Source organism: Alligator sinensis, unplaced genomic scaffold (genome assembly GCF_000455745.1).
Source record: "Alligator sinensis unplaced genomic scaffold, ASM45574v1 scaffold983_1, whole genome shotgun sequence".
In the NCBI taxonomy this organism is placed as follows: domain Eukaryota; kingdom Metazoa; phylum Chordata; order Crocodylia; family Alligatoridae; genus Alligator; species Alligator sinensis.
This window is the reverse complement of record NW_005842015.1, coordinates 1430374-1443264: the sequence shown is the minus strand read 5'-3', so window position 1 is coordinate 1443264 and position 12891 is coordinate 1430374. Positions and strand designations below refer to the sequence as shown.

At 45.9% G+C, this 12891-nt stretch overlaps 1 protein-coding gene across 2 annotated transcripts in view; it reads right to left on the bottom strand.

The window, feature by feature from the left end:
• The window catches only part of CARS (cysteinyl-tRNA synthetase), a 66010-nt gene that overhangs the window by 46693 nt on the left and 6426 nt on the right, over nt 1-12891 (bottom strand). Inside the window, exon 2 of one of the 2 annotated variants that reach the window (XM_006022027.3) lies at nt 7862-8107. The exons of the other annotated variant lie outside the window; for it this stretch is intronic. Within the exon in view, the coding sequence (XP_006022089.1) occupies nt 7862-8107 (246 nt within the window). The remainder of the gene's footprint in view (nt 1-7861; nt 8108-12891) is intronic. 2 annotated transcript variants of the gene reach the window in all.

The following is a 12891-nucleotide window of genomic DNA, read 5'->3' as shown; positions in this document are numbered from 1 at the left end:
CATGCTGCTCCGGATGGCACAGACCTGCCCAGGTCGGCATCAGCCAGCAGAGGCGGCGGCGGAGCCGTGTACCACTCGAGACTGACCAGCACAGGTAGGGGGAAAGTGCAGCTGAGGCCCCTGCTGCTCTGGCCGGGCTCATCCTGTCCCGACTGGCACATGGCTACTCCTCTTCCCACATGCACCGCGTCGGCAACGTCAAGCTGACGCGGTGCGTGTGGGAACCCTGTCCCTTCCCCAGCCCTTCAGTAGCCATTAGGAAGCTGCTGAGGGGCCGGGGGAGGGACAAGGGGTGGGAACGAAAGTAAACAGTGTTTACTTTCGTTTCCGGTTGCAGCACCGCGGGTCACAGAAAACGGCTTAGCGGGCCGCATGTTGGACAAGCCTGTGTTAGAGTAACACCCATCAAAAATCTTGAGCAAAAGACAGTGAGTAGAGACTGGGTGGTAACTCATAGTGAAAAATGCTATCCCACATAGTTCTTTTTGTGTCTCAAGATGCCCACTGTTTCCCTGGGTATCACCTGCCTGTGATTATTTCAACTGAGAATTACAATAAGCGACTGTAAAAGTTCACAATACAATATATGTAAATATATAAGAAAATATATATGCATCCTCCACTCCCTTTTTGAACAGTTACCTAGCTAGAGGGGAGAGGTGTTCTTTACTAGCTTGCCTCAAATTGCATCAACAAAATATCTGATATTTGGGACAGTGAAAAGAGCTACATGCTATTATTAATAACTGTTATAATTATTACACAACTCCTTGTGCAGGGATCTTGCTTTGAAAAGTATGTTAGGTCAGCTGCGTCCTAGGTAAGCATCTAAGAATGATACAGCTCTTAAAAATATGAGCAATAAGAGGTTACAAAATGACCTTGACCAGCCTGTTAGAACTTCCTCTCTATGTTAGCACGATCTGTTCAATTACTGAGACAAATCTACACTGTTTACAATATTCACTCCTCGTGTTAATAATAATCTTAAAGGACAAATACTTGGCTTATTACCATAGACCAGTAAAAACACTTACTTTTATTTTCTTTCTATTAATAGTCTGATAAACCTGATATTTGCAAGGACAAAACAAAAAGCTATAAGCATCTTATACCTAATGGTTCCATTTTCCATTATTAAATTACCAGTCACCAATTTCTGTAGTCTGAAATAGAATAATAGAAAATTAGGATTGGAAGGGACCTCAGGAGGTCATCTAGTCCAAACCGCTTGCTCAAAACAGGTCCATCCCAAACCAGATCCTCCCAGACAAAACTTTGTGCACCCAGGTCTTAAAAATCTCAAAGGATGAAGATTCCACCCCCTCTCTGGGTAACCTATTCTAGTGCTTTAGTACCCTCCTAGTGAGAAAGTTTTTCCTAATATCTAGCCTAAACTTCCCTTGCTGCAACTTGAGACCATTGCTCCTTGCTCTGTCATTTGCCACCACTGAGAACAGTCTAGCTCCATCCTTTTTAGAGCCACCTTTCAGGTAGTTGAAGACTGCTATTAAATCCCCTCTCAGTCTTCTCTGCTCCAGACTAAATAAGCCGTTCCCTCAGCCTCTCCTCACTGGACATGTCTACATGAGATGCTACTGAGCAGTGGTTACTGCACATTTCTTTAGTACTTGCTTATACAAGTACTAAATAAACACACACTAACCAGAGTTACTGCGCAGTAGGGCTGTGCGAAGCTTTGGTAGCTGATTCGATTCAGAGGAGTTTCAGCCCGATTTGGGGACCAAATCTCCAAATCCAAAACAAATGGGGAGACCAAGTAAAAGCTCCGAATTGATCTGAAGCATCCAAATCAATTTGAAAAAAGATCTGGAAAAGATTCAGCTGATTCAGATTCAGCCATAGACTAAACAGGCTGCCTCCAGCTGGTAAGTCTATTGGGGTTGGGAAAGGGAAGCACGTTAACAAAAAGAAAAAAAAGCCCTATATTCACTGGCTCTGGCAGCGGCAATTGGGAGCCTCTGACAGAGCCCCTCGTGACAGAGCCCCTCACGCAGTGTAGGGCAGTGAGGATCGCTCCCCCCCACCTAGCTTGGCAACCACATGGCAGCTGCCCTATGGTGTGGGTGCAGCACAGCTCGGCACGGCACTGTGTGCTGTTTGGGAGCTGAGGTGGCTCCAGCAGTCAGCTGGAGCCCAGGAGCACTCAGCCCCAGTGGCCCCAGCTCCCACACAGCGCCCTGCCCAGCCACGCTGCACTCATGCCATGAGGCAGCTGCCATGCAGGTGCCAGGTTGGGGGAGGGGGGGGACGATCCCCACTGCCCTGCACTGCACCCGGGGGGGGAAGAGGCGCCCAGCAGCCCCAATTGCTGCTCCTGCAGCCAGTGAGCTCAGGGCTTTTTTTCTTTTCTTTTTTTTTTTTTTTAAAGTGCCGGGTCTAGGCTGAGGCTGAGGCTGGGCGGGGGACGGGGCTAAACAAGGGGGCCACGGGGGGGTTTCCCCCGGGTTGGGGAGGGGCAGGCACAGCTGGAGGAGCCACCCGGCTATGCCTGCCTCTCCCCAGCTGATCCAAATCACCAAATCTCTCCGAATCAGCACCGAAACTTCTAAAGCTGATTCAGCTGAATCAATTCAGGATAGTGATCTGAATCTCCAAATTGAATCACTGTCCTCTGAATTGGCTGAATCTGAATCCAATACTTCCCTAATACTGCGCAGTAGCACCAGCAAATGCCTTTAAAGTGATGCTACTGCTGAGTAGCCTAATACTAATGTGCAGCAGCGTCTCGGCACGGTTTTTGCCACGCAGTGCTACTGCACAGTAGTATCAGGCTACTGTGCAGTCAGTGTCTCATGTAGTCATGTGCCCATTAAGTCATGTGCCCCAGCCCTTTAACCATTTTTGTTACCCTCCACTGGACTTTCTCCAATTTGTACACATCCTTTCTGTAGTGGGAGGCCCAAAACTGGATACAGTACTCCAAATGTGGCCTTACCAGCGCCAAATAGAGTGGAAAAATGACTTCCCCCGATCTGCTGCAACACTTACTAATGCAGCCCGCTATGCTGTTAAACTTCTTCACAACAAGGGCACACTGTTGTGTCATATTCAGCTTACTGTTGACTGTAACCCTCAGGTCCCTTTTTGCAGAGCTTCTGCTTAGCCGGTCAGTCCCCAGTCTGTACCGGCAAATACAATTGTTTTGTCCCAAGTGCAGGACTTTGCACTTGTCCTTATTGAACTCCATAAGATTTCTTTTAATCCAATCCTGAAATTTGTCTAGGTCTCTGAATCCAAACCCTCCAGCATATTTACTACTCCACTCAGCTTGGAGCCATCTGCAAACTTGCTGAAGGTGCACTCCATTCCACCTTCCAGATTGTTGAAGATATAGAACAAAACCAGCCCTAGGACTGATCCCTGGGGCACTCCACTTGATATTGTCTGCCCATTAGACATTGAGCCATTGATTACTACCCTTTGTGCCCCACAATCCAGCCAATTTTCTATCCACCTTACAGTCATTCACTCAACCCATTCTTCCTCAGCTTGCAAGGATGTTGTGCGTGACCGTACTGAAAGTCTGCTAACGTCAAGGTATATCACATCTACTGATTTCCCTGCATCCACCAAACCAGTCATCTCATCACAGAAGGCAATCAGGTTGGTCAGACATAACTTGCCCTTGGTGCATCCCTGCTGAATTTTCCTAATCACCTTCTTCTGCAAGCGCTTAGAAACGGATTACTTGAGGACCTGCTCCATGATTTTTTGGGGGACTGAGGTGAGGCTGACTGGCATGTAGTTCCCCAGATCCTCCTTCTTCTCTTTCTTAAAGATGGACACCATATTTGCCCTTTTCCAATCATTTGGGACCTCTCCTGATTGTCATGAGTTTTCAAAGATAACAACCAGTGGCTTTGCAATTACATTGGCCAACTCCCTCAGCACCCTCAGGTGCATTGCATCCGGCCCCATGGACTTGTACGTGCCCAGCTTCTTGAAGTGGTCCCTAACCTTTTCTTTTGCCACTGTTGACTGTTCACCTCCTCCCTGAACTGTGCTGACAGGTGCAGTAGTTTGGTAGCTGACCCTGCCTGTGAATACTGAGGTAAAACAGGCATTGAGCACTTCAGCCTTTTCCGTATCATCTGTCACTAGGTTGCCTCCCCCATTCAGTAAGGGACCCACACTTTCCCTGATCTTCCTCTTGTTGCTGACATACTTGTAGAAACTTTCTTGTTACACTTCATGTCCCCAAGTGGCTGCAACTCCAATTGCACTTTGGCCTTCATGATTTCATCTCTGCATGCCCAAAGAATACTCTTATACTCCTCCCTAGTCATTTGTCCAAGTTTTCACTTATTGTAAGCTTCCATTTTTTTTGTTTTAGTTCACTGAAGAGCAACCTGCTAAGCCAAGTCGATATTCTGCTATCCTTGCTACTTTTCCTGTGGTTAATTCCTGTACCGTCAATAAGTTCTCTTTAAAGCACAACTAAATAAATAAACTATTAAGCAAGCAAATAAGCAAACAGACTTAATATTTCAAATAGCTCTGCATCCATCAACTAAGCTACATAATACCTAGGTCCACTATAAAACTTTATTACTGTATTTATCTAAATCCAAGACAAATAAGAATTTAAGATGACTCCCAATAATTAGATAATATAAATAAAAAATTATAAATGTATAATTTTCCATGTATAAAGTCTAATTACTGGAGGGTTGTTTTAAATTTGTCCCCAACCACAGGTGAGGGAAGGCATCATGACCCCTGCACCTTGCTCCCCCATCACTTGCCCCCTTATCCCTGCACCCTTGCTACTTATCCCCCATCCCCATGCCTCCTGGCTTGTCCCCCTCCACCAAACCCGTTGCCACCTGATCCCCCATTTGTGTTCCTGCCCTACCCCCTACCTGATCCCCCACAGGTCCTGCTGCCCAGTCAGCAGGATGCACTGCTGTCCCACCTCCTAACACACTGCTGCCGCATCCCCTAACCTGCACTTCTGCCCCACACTGACTCATGCTTCTAAGCGATTCCTGTGTGGATCAGGAGAGAAAGCAGCAGCAGTGTGGGTCAGGAGATAGGGCAGCAGCATGTGCAGTTGCCCCATCCCCAAGCACACTGCTTCTCCACCTCCTGACCCATGCTGCTGCTTGATCACCAGGGATCCGGGTTTTCCATTTCTCATGCAAAAACGGAGAAAACCACAGAGTTCCTGTTTTTAATCAGAGAAAATGAGGATTTTTCCTTTTAGCAAAGAAAGCTGTAGATTTCCCCCTTTTGCAAAGAGCTCTGCAGGCTGAGTTCCAGCCTACATGGGCTGATTGCAAAAGGGGCCGGAAACCCCCAACCCTGCCCAGAGGTGGAGGGAGAGGGGGAAGAGCAGGGCCTGAGGCTCTTAGTCCGAAGGCTTATTTCTGGCTCACTTTCCTGCTGGAGCCTGTAAGGCAGGTAAATAGGGCTTGCAGAGGTCTGGGGGGTTGTGGGGCAGGGCTGGGGGGGAAGCTGGCTGGGGACTGAGGGAGCAGGGAGGTGTTGGTGAACCACGTGGAGTGCCCAGCTGGCAGCACATGGACCTCCAGCAGTGCCATTGGCCTGACCAGGCTTGGTGCCTCCATATGCAGCTTCCCTTAAGGGCCCAGAGTGCTGCTCGCGGTCCACATGCATCTGGCCAGGCACTTTGTGTCTTTCACTGTCAAGTGGAACCCATGTGCCCCAGATCTGTGTGTGGGGCAAGCTGCAGGCTCAAGCTCCCACCCTGCTTCCCTCCCACAGGGCCTCTGCAGCCCCACAGGCACGACTCGGTACGGCTAGGAACAGCAGGGCTGTGTGGGGATCTCCTTGCCCCCCTGCTGCCCTGGAGACGTGCCTCCCATGCCTGCCGCCGCTTCCTTCAGTGTAGCCCCATGTGCAGGAGGAGTATCGTCAGGGCAGCGCAGGGTGAGCAGCCACTAGGAGATCCCTGCACAGCCCCACTGTTCCCAACCATGTCAGGTAGCAGGGGAGGGAAGCAGGGCAGCAGGGCAGTGGGCCTGCAGCTTCTCGCCACTCTTCCCTGCCATCCTGCTCCCCTCCCGCAACCCAGTGCTGCAAGAAGCGGAGGAGTTCCACAAAAAACCTTGTCGTTTCTTGCCCTCACACTGCCCTGCCAGTGCAACCCCTGCTCGTGCTGGTGCTTTGAGGGGCGCAGTCCTGCTCTGCTGCCCTCAGTGAAGTCCTGCATGCAGGAGGCGCGTCGCTGGGGTAGCGGGGGGCCAAGAAGTGGTGAGGAAGCCCCACTTCCCTCAGCTGTGCCAGGTTGCACCTGCCAGGCTCTGGAAGCCCCAGGGGAGGGAAGCAGGGCAGGAGCTCAAGCCCACAGCCTACATCTGCCCCTGGTATAGATCTAGAGGACGCGGGTCCCCCCTGCTCCTTGGGAGTGCACGTGGCAGCGGAAAGTTGGCCTTCCCCCTCACAAGCCACCTGCAGCCCCATCCTGCTTCTGGCTGGGGCACTGCAGCCACGCATTGTGGCCCCAAGCCCCACCCTGGGCAGCAGCCTCAGGCTGTGCCTACCCCGGGTACAGATGTGGGGGGTGTCCTCCATCCCCCACTCAAGCTGCTGCTCCATCCCCTGCCAGAACCCTGACCATCCCACCCGTGCTGCTGCCCATCCTTTACCCATCCCAAACCCTCTGTCTCTCATCCTGGACCCACCCCCTGGCCCCTGATCTGCATACACCAAATTGCTGCCGACTCCATGGCTCTAAGCAGCAATGGCAGCAGCAGCCCCAGCTGTATCCCCAGGCCAAGGTCAGGACTGGGGCAGAGCTGGATCACTGGTACTCAGATCCAAAATGAGTAGTCTTTCCCCGTTGACTGATGGGAAAAACCCTGTTTTGGATTTGAGTAAATAAGGTAATAGCACACATGAAAGTGTCTACCTGAAGTGGATGCAATTAGTCTGAAATGCGTTCACTCCTTTTTATAGGTAGGGTAGTGATAGACAATTGCTGTCAATTCCAGGGCCTTTTCATGCTGTTCCACTCTGTTCCTCCTTTTTTTCTATATGGCTATAAGGCCACTACAAGATTTACTAAGAAGCTATATGGTGTTATGTCTTCACTGTGCTCATGGAATCCTATTTCTTTTTATCATACTTGAATTTGGCAAATGAGGCTATGTTTTCTAGACATGGACCTTGCTACAGATATTCATAGCTTTTGTCACTTTGAAGATAGATTACTGAAATGTGCTTACCCTGGAACTATACCCTGAGAATATCTGGAAACTGTGCAGAATGAATACAGTATCTTTTTAAATGAAGCCTCATGTCAGAAGCACATCTCACAAGTACTGTCAGTACTACAGTACTAGACCTATTAAACTAAGGGCTGTGGATTTCCAGGTGGAGTTCAAAATGCTGGTTTTACCTTTGAAGCCCTAAGCATTTCTGATCTAGTTACATAGAAGACAACCTATCTATTCACTATTATACTGTCATAGTTGTGCTCAGAAGAACCAACCAATTCCCACGGTACAGACATAATGGTAAATGCTGGCAAAATGCTCTCAGTGAGGACCCATTGGTTTGGGGCTTGCTTCCTTCCTTGTTCCATTAGCAACCAAATTTGTTAGATTTTTGGACTTTTGGAACAAATTAGCCCTTTCTTTGTTAGGAATTCAAAGCTGAAGAGGGTCAGTGTTCATTTTATGTTTGCTGGTGGGCTGATTAATGGAGGGGTATACAGTCTACCATATATATTTTGAATAGTGTTTTGATACTGTAAGCTTTTAAATTGTGTAAAAGTACCCAGAGTATGACAGAGGCACTTATTAAAGTTTTTGGCAATCAATAAATAAAATACCTACTCATCTGTAACCTGTCCACCAATGTCATTACTCACTTGTTTGAAGTTTACAAGACTCAATATTGTCGTTGCTGCCATCATAGATTGCTTCTATGTGCCTGTACCACCGGACAACATGGAAATACTGGTCCACTGGTGGGCCTGAAATTTTTCGAAATACTTCCACATCTGCATGTGAAAAAGTGAACCCCTGGATATAACTATGAGTGCTGAGGTACTCGTGCAAAGCCTTCACCCTGGCTTCCTCTTCACTAATGCTCAGAATAAAACTGTAGTTGAAAGCTGTAAAGACAGAGGTACAGGATAAGAATTAAAATAAAAAGAAGATATTGTATGACCAAATAGATTTTCCCCAAATTAATAATTTTAATTACTTTATTCCCCTTCTCGGTTTCTACTATAAATAGACAGCAAACTTGAGGAAAAAATATTTTAAAAAATAGTTGATCTGATGTAACAAACATTCATAAAAATTTGTTAGAAGCTATTATAAGGGCTATTTTCCCCCATGATAAGTTTCTGGGAGAAAAAAAAAACGCAAGAGAACTATGCTAAGGTACAGAACTTGCTCTTTTCCATGGGGGAGGAGGGATAATTTATTAGCAGTTGTAAAGAATCTTCCATCCTTACTGAGCCTAATCAGTACTATTCTCTCTTAGCAAAGAAATTCTGGCCCTGCAAAGACTTACATGACTTAGCATCATGTACCATGGCTATTAATTATAATGGGATTACCCACATCATATGAAGTTAAGCATGTACATTAATTTTTGCAGGACTGGAGTCTGTGTGTAGTATCCTAGTTTGATGCCCACTTTCCCCCCGATTGCTGCAGAATGCTTATCTTACAGTGGTGAAGCTATAATCTCCATGGTCCCTATACATATTCTATAGGGTGCCTATTTGCAATAGGTATTCTTATGAATAGTTGCACTAATGGACAGAAGAGATGCATACCCCTTCTTTGATTCTCTGACATCACAGTTCTGTATATACAAAGCAGACATGAGCTTTACAAGTACCACGTATCCATTTATTTCTAAAAAGCATGCCATCTTCCAAGGAAAAGGAGTTTTGTGGCACTCGCAAGTGCTGAGGCTAATTACAAGGTACCATGTATACAGCACTGCAGGTAATGGAAATTATGGAATCTGTGCATATAACATTAGCATACAGCATTAACTTTTTCTATAAACAGTTCAGGATTCCATCCTTTCCATGTTCATACAATATTTTGATCGTTAACTAACACTTAATAAAGTAGTGTCAAGATTAGAATGTTCCTGCCTTCAAATCTCAGTGAACCATGTTTTTTAAACTTCTGAGGCAATATGTTAATCTTGTTCTACGTTGCTGGTTTCTAAAACATTAAATCTATTGTCAGAGCATAACAGTTTCGAGGGGGGGGGGGAGAGGAAACAATAATTGCAAGAACACATAGGTATTTTCCAGAAAGAGAACTTTTTTTTCCTAAATATGTGCAAGCATAACTGGCTGAGACTGATTTTTCAGAGTAGCCTATTTCCCAAAGGGAAATAAATCACTGTTTAAATGTAATGGAATGATTCTACTGCTAAACAGTCCCCACAGACTGCCTATGATTTCTTCCCTTGCTTTCATTTGAAACACAAAGGAAAAAAAGAAGGAAATATTAGTCAATTAAATCAATTAATAGGTGTAACACTGAAAGGACTTCTGCTTACAACCTTTCTCCTCCCGGAGAACATGGAAATACAAAATGGTATACAAATACCAGTAGAGACCGATTTTAGTTTTATTTGACCCTTTAAAACATAATTGCGAGCTAATGGTGGGAAATTTTAAAGTTCAGCAAAATTAATCAAATCAGCAAGAGAAAAGTCTAAAGTCATGACAGTTCCTTTGTATACTTAAATACTGTATTTACCTGAAACTAAGACAACTTTAAATTAAGATGACCTCCCAATAATTAGATTCTATACATGGACGATTGTTATAATTTTCCACATATAGAATAATTCTTGGAGGGCTGTCATAAATTCATCCCCTGCACCACTGCAGCAGGGAAAGCAGCAGCAGTAGGGGAAGCAGAGTGTTCCTTGCTCCCTCTCTTCCCCTTGGGTGCCTGATCCCCTGACCACTTGTCCTCCCTGGTGCCTGATACAAGTGCCTGTCCCTAAGCCTGCCCCCTTGCCACTTGCCCCACTCCTAATGGTTTACCTTATGCAGCAGCTCTGACTCCAGCTTTAGCCCAGAGCACAAAGTAGTGGCTAGACAGCAGTGTTGGCAGCTCCAGCCCTGCAGCAGCTTCCCTGCCACCGCAAAATTCCCACCATGTTTGCTCCTCTCCTCCCCTTCCTATACCAAACAATTTTCCCCAGGTTGGAGTCAGAGTTGCCAAAGCCACAGGAGCCACTTTGCCCTGGGCCATACTCAAATCTAAGACAAGATGTCTTCCTCCACCCATGTTGAATGGGGCAGGGAACCCTCTTGGATTCAAATAAATAAAGTAAGTCAAATGCTTAGATTAATGAGAAGCCTAAAAAAACCCTCCCACCAATGTATATCAATAAAGTTGTTATTCTTGGTAAATAAGGAATAGAAAGAAACAAATTAACATGTGGTTCACATGGAATTAATATTTGACCCATAAAATGAATTTCACTCTACAGATTTTAGGCTTGTAAATATTTCAGTCTTTGTTTTTGTCACTGATAGAAATAGACACTCACAAATTTGAAATGTGTATTTCATTAATGTGAGATTTAAGCTAACAGATCTATTTTGTGATTCTGAATGGCCAGCTGGACTGCCCATGCACAGCATACCTTGAAAAGATTAAGGAAAAATATGCTCCTTATAAGAACTCATTTTACAAGGTATTTGCTAAGGAAGGAAATGCTCTTCTGGGCAAGCCTTACTACAGTCACAAATCTTTTATTAGCAAATCATTTTAATACTTAAATGAGATTTGGGAGGTCTAAATAATGAAATTCTTCATCCACACACTGAAATCATTTTGAAAAGGAAGTTGTATAATTTACACAGAAGTTGTCAGCCAACACAAAAGCACATGCATTCCTCTGAAGGAGCAGAAGCAAATGTTGCTTTTCGAGTTCAGCACTCATTACCCTGCACCAGTATATATAACAACTAACAAAGCTATGGAGGGCTGTAGGGATATACATTAAATCTTTGAAAAGATATGATTTGGCATTATCCCTGTTAGTAAGAGGGGTATATTTAAAGTATAACTTATAAGGGAAATTAGATGGCTATGAGGACTAATAACAGGAAATACCCTTTTACTGTGGTTCAAATTCAGCCCAAATTCAACACAAACTACAACAATTGTTAATTGTAATGAAACTGGCTATGTCTTCATTGCAGTCACTCCACTGTGACCACACTGCATACAGTAGGTATAAATATACCAAAGCTAGCTTTAAATTAGTTTGCTGGGGGAGTCTAGCCCAGCCCTACAGAACTCAGTACATGGGGAGTATAGGGACTCAGCTTCTCAACTGCTGAGTTTCACAATGTCCTGGTTAGGCTGCTACTGGTACCCACTGTACTTACGACATTTTACTCTATTTAAGAGCATAGCCTTTGAGCTGGAAAAAAGCTATGTACTAATGTGGAGTATACACTTCTCCCTATGCCAGCAGTTCCCAAACTGTGCATCACAACCCCAAATGGGGCCACAACATCAGCAGATGGGGTTGCAATAAATAAAATTACATTTATGCTTTCTGACTTCAAGTTATGGTAATGCAAAGCAAGGACAAAATGTGACAACATATACGCGCAAGCAAACTGCGCTTACAGTTGGAAGGGAGCTCAACAGATCTCCACCAATCATATCGCTATGTGATCTCTGTTACTGATGTGAGCAGGTCATATGTTCTGAGCATTTCATAGATTTCATAGACATTAGGGCTGGAAGGGACCTCGGAAGATCATCGAGTCCAGCCCCCTGCCCAAAGGGTAGGAAGTCAGCTGGGGTCATAGGATCCCAGCAAGATAAGCATCCAGTTTGCTCTTGAAGGTGTTCAATGTAGGCGCTTGAACCACCTCCGGTGGCAGGCTGTTCCAGACCTTGGGGGCTTGGACAGTAAAGAAATTCTTCCTTATGTCCAGCCTGAAACGGTCTTGTAGTAGTTTATGACCATTCGACCTAGTCATCATCCCTTGGGGCGCTCTGGTGAACATTGATTTCTAGGGTTTGCAATTTTGTTCTGGTTACATCTGCCGTCAAGTGAGAAACGTCTTTCAATAGACCCCACGCCTACACAACTTGTGAAAGTGAGAGTCAATGATAATTAATGGTAAATTGTTACCAGTAACACCTGTCACAACCCAAAGTTGTGGATTTTTTGATTGTGTGCGCTTCGGCACCGCTAAATTATGTTCCCGCCGAATTGCAGCTCTTTTGCACGACGGAGTGTTCCGTTGTTATAGAGAGAGAACCCGCGTGCAGAAAAGTGTTTCCTGCCGATCTGTAGCCTTCTTTGCATTGTGCATTACTCTTGCGTTTAGTGATGCACGCTGCAAAGGAGTTCCTGCCATTTGTATTAAGATTTGAGCCACATTATTGGCCGGTCTTAATTTAGGCACACGTGGCGGCTAGCTATTGGCTTGCTAGCCGTACAAAAGGCTTGGGTGGTTTCCGCCCAAGTTGGAGAGAAAGACGGAGAGAGAGACGGAGAGAGAGACGGAGAGACGGATCTCTAAGCGCTGTGGGTCCTTTCGAACCCAGCGCGTCTTTCTTAAGAAGGCAATAGAGGCTCCAATTGCCGAACCCCCGGAGCCTAGCAAACTCCGGACCGACGGCCTCTAGCCTCTCCCCGTCACCGATCGCAGTCCAGACGAATCCCTACCCTAGAACCCAGTTATCGAAACCGTGGAGTCTGAACCACTCCGAGGATCCTGGGAACCGAGTTTTAGAGTCCTCCAACGAGGATTGAAGCGGAGCTGTACCTGGAAACTGTCCAGCCTGCACCGCGACCATCTCCGGTGTAAGTAAATAATCTTTTCAATCAACCATTACGCCTCCGTGACTGATTCTAGCTCGAGCGTACTACTCC